The 9,547-nt window shown below is 40.1% G+C and overlaps 1 protein-coding gene across 2 annotated transcripts in view; it reads left to right on the top strand.

The window, feature by feature from the left end:
- The window catches only part of enpp6 (ectonucleotide pyrophosphatase/phosphodiesterase 6), a 20,266-nt gene extending 10,980 nt beyond the window's left edge, over window positions 1-9,286 (top strand). The window contains exons 3-8 of one of the 2 annotated variants that reach the window (XM_089018622.1): window positions 368-479; window positions 2,312-2,453; window positions 3,214-3,393; window positions 4,553-4,690; window positions 5,711-5,837; window positions 7,916-9,286. In XM_089018622.1, coding sequence (XP_088874748.1) covers window positions 368-479; window positions 2,312-2,453; window positions 3,214-3,393; window positions 4,553-4,690; window positions 5,711-5,837; window positions 7,916-8,118 — 902 coding nt within the window. In that variant the 3' untranslated portion in view covers window positions 8,119-9,286. The remainder of the gene's footprint in view (window positions 1-367; window positions 480-2,311; window positions 2,454-3,213; window positions 3,394-4,552; window positions 4,691-5,710; window positions 5,838-7,915) is intronic. The other variant, XM_089018630.1, reaches the window with a different exon arrangement.
- The last annotated feature ends 261 nt before the right edge of the window (window positions 9,287-9,547 follow it).

The raw sequence follows: 9,547 nt of genomic DNA, 5'->3' as shown, positions 1-9,547 counted from the left end.
ATGGAAGAACTCAGGATTGATCGGATGGCTGCCGTGTAGAACTGTCGTAGCACCTCCTGCGGCTTCTTCAGCAGCCTCAGGAAGTACATACTCTGTTGGACCTTTCTGAAGATGGAGTTAGTGTAGACCTCCGACTTCATGTCCTGGGAGACTGCGATTCTCCAGGAGCTTGAAGGTCTTGACGGTTGACACATTGGATCGTGTGAGTGGCAGCTGGGTGATGGCTGTTTCCTGAAGTCCACCATCATCTCCGTTAGTTCATGAAATCAGATTCCCGAATTGAGATAGAAATTTGCAGTCTTACAATGTATTCTGTTCAATAAACATCAACGGCATCTCACCTTTGTCCACGTGCGTCCATTTTTAGGTTGTGAGGTGGAGATTCTGGGAGTTCGTCCAACTTTCTGCGAAGAGTACAGCTACAATCCATCCATAGCCAACCTAACGGATTCCATTGAACGTTCTCTCAACATGCTCAGGTATGCCATGAAAAGAAATCTTCAAAGAAGAAAGATGATAATGGAGAGTGCAAGGTCATGGTGCTTTGGAACTCAGTAGACACCAGCAGGGGACAAAAAATATAGAAGAAGTCTGTGGATAATTCACTTGTTAACTCGCAAAAATGTGTCCAGTGCAGTGCCAGGGTTTTTGTCATTGTCACTCGAATTCCAGGACTCACAGAATATTGAATTTTAGGACTATCAAAACATTCAATGCAGCGTTAGAAACAGTAGACTATCTTCTTTCCTCTAAAAAAAAAAAAAGTTAATTCCTAAATGATATGGGTCTGGAGTTATCTGAGCTTGAAATGGGGCAGATGTCCAAAATACAATATAATACATACATACATACATACATACATGTTGGTTTATATAGTGCTTTAACAACAGCTGAAACTGGAACAAAAGGGAAATGCTGCCCCCTTGCGGAAGAAAAAAAAGAGTTAATTCCTAAATTATATGGGTCTGGAGTTATCTGAGCTTGAAATGGGAGCAGATATCCAAAATACAATGTAATACATACATACATGTTGGTTTATATAGTGCTTTAACAACAGCTGAAACTGGAACAAAAGGGAAATGCTGCCCCCGTGCGGAAGAAAAAAAAGTTAATTCCTAAATGATATGGGTCTGGAGTTATCTGAGCTTGAAATAGGGGCAGATGTCCAAAATAGAATGTAATACATACATACATACATGTTGGTTTATATAGTGCTTTAACAACAGCTGAAACTGGAACAAAAGGGAAATGCTGCCCCCTTGCGGAAGAAAAAAAAAGAGTTAATTCCTAAATTATATGGGTCTGGAGTTATCTGAGCTTGAAATAGGGGCAGATGTCCAAAATACAATGCAATATTGGCTTACATAGCGCTTGAACAACAGCTGAAGCTGGAACAAAGCGCTAACACGGAACAAAAGGGAAATGCTGCCCCCTTGTGGAAGGGAAAAATATTGCCAGAGGTCTGGTCAGCGCTTTATCGGCACCCCTCCGCAAGAAAAAATGAATGAGTTAAAAACTACCGGTGCAAAATTCAAGATATTACTCTTGTTTCATCTTCAACATTTGCGATTTAGTCATTCGTGGCGCTCACCAAATAGGGTTAAGGGAAACCTGAACACTTCATCAACGTCGTAAAAACAACTATGTGATGATTCTTGAAATAAGTCTTCGTTTTCGGGGGGCACACTGGTGGACTGGTTACTTCCTGGTTACTTCCTGGTTACTTCCTGGTTACTTCGTGGTTACTTCCTGTTACTTCCTGGTTATTTCTTATAATAATAATCCATTTGATTTATAAGCGCCTTTCAAAACTCTCAAGGTCACTTTACAGTCACAGGATAGGTTTTTGTTTATGGGTGAGCAGCGGCAGCCACATGCGCCAGCGTTCACTCTACCCGGAAGTAACTCATATAGATAGAAAGCTAGCTAGCTAGCCAATCGTTAGCCAACAAATACCTAGCTAGATAGCCAGCCAGTTAGATAGTGAATAGACGTAGCTAGCTAGATAGCTAGCTAGCCAGTCAGATAGCTAATAGATTCTTGGTTGGAGTTTACACGTTCTCTGGAGCCTGTGTGGATTTTCTCCGGGTACTCTGATCTTCTTCTACATTCTAATAGCATGCTAGCACGCTAATGGAACACTCCAATTTGTCCCTATAGGTGAGATGTTGACTTTTAACTCCATTTTGTCTTTGGAGAACAATGGATATTTCCAGTTCCTCTTTGGTCATTTTTAGTCATTTTGTTGACATGTCATTTTGATTAAACATCCATACATATTTATTTATGTATATGTCTTGTCCGTGCGTAGGTCAGGTGACGCAACCATGGCAGCCATATATTACGAAAATATAGACGTCGAGGGACACCACTTTGGTCCAGATTCTCCTCAGATCAAAACAGCGCTGCAACAACTGGACACGGCAATGCAAATGCTCAACCACAAAATGAGAGTGAGTAAGATGGACGTCTCTCAGTCGTTACAGGAGTCATCCGTCCATCGAGGAAAAGGTTTCTTTAGCCGTCATCTGTACTTCTTTGAAGGTGTCGGACCTTACGCTCCTCATCCGAAGAGCTTCGTCAGCGAACTAGTTGCGCTGGTAACTGGGCCCTATATCCTTAACGAAAAAAGGTGGCTGTGCCAGACCTGTGCTCTGCTAGGTTACCTCTAATGTTCTATCCCTGGCACTGATTGCCCCAGTCGCTCTGTCATCACCTTATTAGCATGACTAAGCCTATGTGGTAGCGACCTAAGAAGTCTGTTGTAAGTATGGTCAAAATTAAACCTTAAACCACCAGTTTTGAGTGAAGGGCTTTGCTGTTTTTGCTTCTTTTACAGCTCTTTTCAACCATAAAATTTTCTTTTGCTAATATTTTAACCTCACTGTCATCAATCAGAGCCAGGGATAGAACATTAGAGGTAATCAGACAGAACAAAAATAAGTCATCAGATTAGTTTCATGGACCTATCAGAGCAGAGGACGGTCCATTCGCGATATATATATAGGGCCGGAGTTACCAGCACAACTTTAGTTAGCTGACGAAGCTTTTCGGATGAGGAGCGAAACATCCAACACCTTAAAAAAATCGTTCATCGTTTGTAAGATGTCCAGTAGATCTAGTTCCAGATACAGCTTGAAATGTTCATTTTTTTTTGGTAATAAATTCATTGTCATTCGCATCCTCTGGTAATTTTATGTTATTTTATTTCAGGAGAAGAACATATCGAATCAGGTCAACGTTGTGCTTTTTTCCGACCACGGCATGACAAAAATTGAATGGGTGAACAAAGTGATCGAGTTGGACAAATATATCAACATGTCGGACATTGTCAAGATGATGGACAGGGGACCAGTCGTCAGTTTGTGGGTCAAAGGAACAAAGTTCCAACAGGTGAAAGCCGGAAATGTACACCACTAACTCAAATATAACATGGTCATCGCAAAGATAGGTCTGAACAATTAACTAGTGCCGTACTGATGAGATCAGAGAGTAATTGAGAGGTTAGTAGTAACCCCACTTTCTTAACCGTACACGTAACACCTCAAATTGGCAGAAATTTCATGACAATGCAAACACAAATTAGCATCGCAAAGATAGTTTTGAACAATTAACTAGTGCCGTACTGATGAGATCACAGAGTAATTGAGAGGTTAGTAGTAACCCCACTTTCTAAGCCGGCCGGACACGTAACACCTCAAAATTGGCAGAAATTTCATGACAATGCAAACATAAATTAGCATCGCAAAGATAGTTTTGAACAATTAACTAGTGCCGTACTGATGAGATCAGAGACTAATTGAGAGTTTAGTAGTAACCCCACTTTCTTAACCGGACACGTAACACCTCAAAATTGGCAAAAATTTGATGGCTATGCAAACACAAATTAGCATCGCAAAGATAGTTTTGAACAATTAACTAGTGCCGTACTGATGAGATCACAAAGTAATTGAGAGGTTAGTAGTAACCCCACTTTCTAGGCAGGGCAAGTTGGCAAAAATTAAATGAGCATGAAAAGACAAAATAGCATCGCAAAGATAGTTCCGAACAATAAACTAGTGCCGTACTGATGAGATTTACATTTAATTTCTAAGCGCCTTTCAAAGCTCTCAAGGACACTTTACGGTGACATCACATTATGTTATTATTATTCAATTATTATATTTTTTACTAGTTGGTATGATAGCATTATTAATATGAAAATGAAATGAGTGACAGCTGATCATCAGACCAGAATAAACACAGGGAAAGTGAAAGTTAGCATACGCTAACTCTGTGCACATAAGTTAATGAATTTAAGCAAAAAAAAAAAAAAAAAAAAACTGAGGAGCCATTTGGGAGCCAAAAGAGCCAGATCTTTTTAGTGAGCCGAGCCAAAAGAACCGACTCTCTGAAAAGAGCCGGTAGTGAAAGCCATTTGAACAAGTCGCACCCAAGAAATGAAGTGCCGCTAATCGCTAACCGGCAGCCATCGTTCATGTCGTCTTTTAATAATGATAATAATAATAATAATAATAATACATTTAATTTATAAGCGCCTTTTTTTTTGCAGGTTCATGCAGCTTTGTCCAAAGTCCCAAACATGCACGCTTATGACAGAGTGCAGATTCCCGAACGCTTCCATTATAAAGGAGGAAAGTTTGTCGCTCCTCTGACGCTAGTGGCTGAGCCGGGTTGGTTCATTGCCCAGGTAAGTCATCATTACATTTTAGTGTACAGTGATACCTCAGCTTACAAACTAGCTATGTAATGGCTATCTAATAGCTATTTACTAGCTGTCTAGCTGGCTACCAGCTATCAAGCTGTCTAGGTAGCTATCTAATAGCTATCTATTAGCTAGCTAGCTTTCTATATCTTTGAGTTACTTCCGGGTTGAGTGTGGCTGCCGCTGCTCACCCACAGAAAAACTTAAACTATAAAGTGACCTTGAGAGTTTTGAAAGGCGCTTAGAAATGAAATGTATTAATATTATTATTATTATTATTATTATTATTATTATTTGATTCCTAGAAAGTGTGTGTTAGGCGAAAAGTTTGTCTGCCAAACATTTATTTCCTATAAGAAACCATTTAAAATGAGAATAATCCGTTCCCAGGTCCCCATAAAACATAATTTTCTACTAAATAAGCCTTAAAGGACAACCGACATCATTTTTTTGTTTCCTAACTGATATCAGAAAAACGTTTTATAGCATCTAAAATACCTAAAACACGCTAACGCAAAATGAGCTAACTCTTAGCTAGCAGTTAGCCCATAATCACTAAACCCGGACAACCCGGAAGTATCTCAAATCGATAAAAGCTAGCTAGCTAGGTAAGAGTTAGCTAATAATCACTCAACCCGGAAGTAACTCCAATAGATAAAAGCTAGCTAGCTAGCTAGCTACTAATCACTCAACCCGGAAGTAAATTTAATAGATAGAAAGCTAGCTAGCTAGCTAAGAGTTAACTAATAAGCCTGTGGTTGGGTCTTTTTCAATCCAATAATAACAAAAGTACTCCACTTGATAACAAACCACGTCTGCACTCAAAGAAAGTGAGTGTGGAAAACTAGTCCGCCAGCCACCGTGGCGCTGTGTGGTTTGGTTCGTCCGCCGAAAACTAGTTCGTATGCTAAGATTCTCGTGAATTTAATGTTCGTAAGGCAAAATGTTGGTGAGATAAAGCGTTCGGAATCACTGTATTTATGTTTGTCAATGTGTTGTGTCCAGAACATGGCCGATCTTCCATACTGGAAAAATGACTCCAGCGGGAAGTCCTCGGGATGGCAAAATGGCTGGCATGGTTACGACAATGATTTTCCAGACATGGGTGGCTTTTTCTTAGCAGCAGGACCTGGTAATGACAGTCAATGACATTTCAACTCCTTGAACCTCATTTTGCTACTCCGTAAAACGTGAATATCAATGAAAAAGACACATTTTTCTGCATTTAGCTTATAAATGAAATGTATTATTATTATTATTTTGGTTGTCTCGAAGCAGGAAGCAATTAGCTCGCTGTTACTGCTCCCTACTGGTATGCAGGAGTACTACATGATGACAACCTCATATTTTTAGATAATTTCCCGTGGCACACTGAAAGAGGTACAGTGATACCTCATGTTACGAACTTAGTTGGGTCCCAGAAAGTATGTGTAAGGTGAAAAGTTAGTCTGCCAAACATTTATTTCCCATGAGAAACCATTAAAATCAGAATAATCCGTTCACAGGTCCCCATAAAACATAATTTTCACCTAAATAAGCCTTAAAACTACACAAAATAGACCTTATTTTACATATAATAAATGTGCTATTGTATTGTAATGAAAAAAAATAAACTGTACTGTATAATAAAGTCGTTTTGTTGACCTTTGTGATGGTCGTTGATGTAGTTGCCTCTTGATGATATCCAATTGAAGTTGCCGTGCTTTGTCGGTGATAATACCCTCACTCACACTGTCCCTTGCTAGCTGTTTTTCGTTAGTCCAAATCAACAGACATTTTTCAACCTGTTCTATTGCCTGAGACCGTTGCTTAGACAAAACAGAAACACCCTTAGCCACGTGTAGCAATGGTCGATTTAGCATACTGGTAGTGGGAAGCTAAGTCACACAAACGTACACCTCGGTGTTTTTCAAATACTCCCCTTCTTCTACTCGACCGCCATTTTCTTTTGTGTCTTCTTCGGCTTAACACTAATAATAATAATAATAATAATAATAATAATAAATCCATTTAATTTCGGCGCGCCTTTCAAAACTCTCAAGGTCACTTTACAGTAACAGGATCAGTTTTTTCTGTGGGTGAACAGCGGCAGCCACATGCGCCAGCGTTCACTCAACCCGGAAGTAACTCAAATAGTCGAAAGCTAGCTGGCTAGCTCAGAGTTAGCAAATAATCACTCAACACGGAAGTAACTTTAATAGATGAAAGCTAGCTAGCTAGCTAAGAGTTAGCTAATAATCACTCAACCCGGAAGTAACTTTAATAGATGAAAGCTAGCTAGCTAGCTAAAAGTTAGCTAATAATCACTCAACCCGGAAGTAACTTTAATAGATGAAAGCTAGCTATCTAGCTAAAAGTTAGCTAATAATCACTCAACCCGGAAGTAACTTTAATAGATGAAAGTGAGCTAGCTAGCTAGCTAAGAGTTAGCTAATAATCACTCAACCCGGAAGTAACTTTAATAGATGAAAGTGAGCTAGCTAGCTAGCTAAGAGTTAGCTAATAATCACTCAACACGGAAGTAACTTGAATAGATGAAAGCGAGCTAGCTAGCTAGCTAACAACACTGAAGTGACTAATAGATAGAAAGCTAGTTAGCTAGGTAAGAGTTAACTAATAATCACTCAAACCGGACGTAACTCAAATAGATAGGAAGCTAGCTAGCTAGCTACTAATCACTCAACCCGGAAGTAGCTTTAATAGCTAGAAAGCTAGCTAGCTAGCCAAGAGTTAGCTAATAAGCCTGTGGTGGGGTCTTTTTTTCCGGTCCCATAATAGCAAAAGTACTCCACTCGATAACAAACCACGTCCGCACTCAAAGAAAGGAGGTGACGAAAACTAGTCCACCAGCCACCGTGGCGCTGCGTGGTTTGGTTCATCTGCCGAAAACTAGTTTGTATGCCAAGATTATATTCTCGCAAATTTAATGTTTGTAAGGCAAAACGTTCGTGAGCTAAAGCGTTCGTAAGCTGAGGTATCACTGTACAGTATAGCGCTTTGACAACAGTTGAAGCTGAAACAAAGCGCTAACAAGGGGAAAAAAAAATGTAAATGTGGAAGGGAAAAACATTGCTTTATCAGCACCCAAGCAAGAAAACCCAAAACCTGAACAAATTTGCAAATGGCGGTCTACGTCGCACTTTTCAATTCCCGAATAAAATCATGAATGGCAGTGAATGAGTTAAAATCTAATTTCTCTCTTTCTTGCAGACTTCAAGCAGAATTTCCGCGCCGCTCCGATCCGAGCCGTGGATGTTTATAACGTCTTATGTCGGACGCTGGAAGTGGAACCTTTGCCGAATAACGGAACCTGGTCTCGTGTTGAGAATCTTCTCAGAGGTTCTGGTAGTTTCCACTTGGAACCAACCCTGTGGATCGGCGCCGTGGCTTTTTTTGGAGCGCTGCGTCAATGAAAGACGCCCAACGTGGAATATTGTTCATTTCCGCAGGTAAAATATCATAACAGGTTATAGATGAAAGCTTGATTATTACAGACACAAATACAATGCAAATAGTAATGATGATTAGACAGTGATACCTTGGCTTACGAACTAAACTGGTCCCCAGACAGAGTGTGTAAGGCGAAAAGTGTGTATCCCAAAAAATAATTCCCCATAGGAAACCATTAAAATGAAAATAATCCGTTCCCCGCTTCCCCATAAAACATCATTTTCTACTTTATAATTTTCTAAGCCTTAAAACTACACCAAATATATCGATGAAAAGGTTTCTTCAGCCGTCATCTGTACTTTTATGAAGTTGTCGGACGTTTCGCTTCTTCGTCAGCGAACCAAGATCTTTTACTGGTAGTTTCGGCCCTATATATATATATATATATATCCCTACTGTCCAGACGTGGTGGTGCCATGGACCACTCCTGTACGACTGAGAGCTTACACAGACGTACACAAAATATACCTTATTTTATGTATAATAAATGTGCTATGGTATTATAATGAAAGAAATAAACTGTACTGTATAATAAAGAATAAAGTGGTTTTATTTACCGTTGTGATGGTCGTTGATGGCTTGATGGAATCGAGTGGCCGGTTTCCTCAGCATTAAAAACTTGATGAGGAACGTAGCCTTCTTCTTTCACCATCTTGAGGAATGGTCCCTTGTAGATACTTTCTTTGCGATCATTTTACCTAGTTCATCAATTGTCTTGTTTAGCTGGGTTGATAGCTTTTTGCATCAAGTGTACAGATGGCTTGTGCGGGTTATTTGTGGAGCCTGATTGATGGGATATTTTAACCTTGCAGTCGGTGTCCATTTTGTTGTTAGGAGAATAGGCTCGTTGGCGAACGACACATCACTCATTGTGGCAGCTCCGTGTGTATCCCGAAAAATAGTTCGTATGCCAAGGTAACATTTTCATCAATTTAACGTTCGTAAAGCGAAAAGTTCGTAAACCGAGGTATCACTGTACTCGATTTGGATGCAAAGCATAAAATGAGTTTATTCAAATGAAGAACATGAGATGACATGCTCGATCAAAGTGTGTGTGGAAAGCGCGCAACATATTGACGCATTTGATTGGAGTCAAACGTGGATTAAAATGCTGCACTGGAAGAAATTGCATGGAGGCCCCTCCCACTCCTCAACTTGGACACGTGCTGATTGGCCATTGCCACATTTATTAGCACAATGGGAGAATCAAGACACAAAAGTGCACCACACAAATGGAAACTGCCATCGGGGCAGCTTGGATGGATCACTCACTCACTCACTCACTCACTCACTCACTCACTCACTCACTCACTCACTCACTCACTCACTCACTCACTCACTCACTCACTCACTCACTCACTCACTCACTCACTCACTCACTCACTCACTCAC

Source organism: Hippocampus bargibanti, linkage group LG02 (genome assembly GCF_051943395.1).
Source record: "Hippocampus bargibanti isolate YZ-2025 linkage group LG02, ASM5194339v1, whole genome shotgun sequence".
NCBI classification, from domain to species: domain Eukaryota; kingdom Metazoa; phylum Chordata; class Actinopteri; order Syngnathiformes; family Syngnathidae; genus Hippocampus; species Hippocampus bargibanti.
This window is presented reverse-complemented; position numbering and strand designations above follow the sequence as displayed.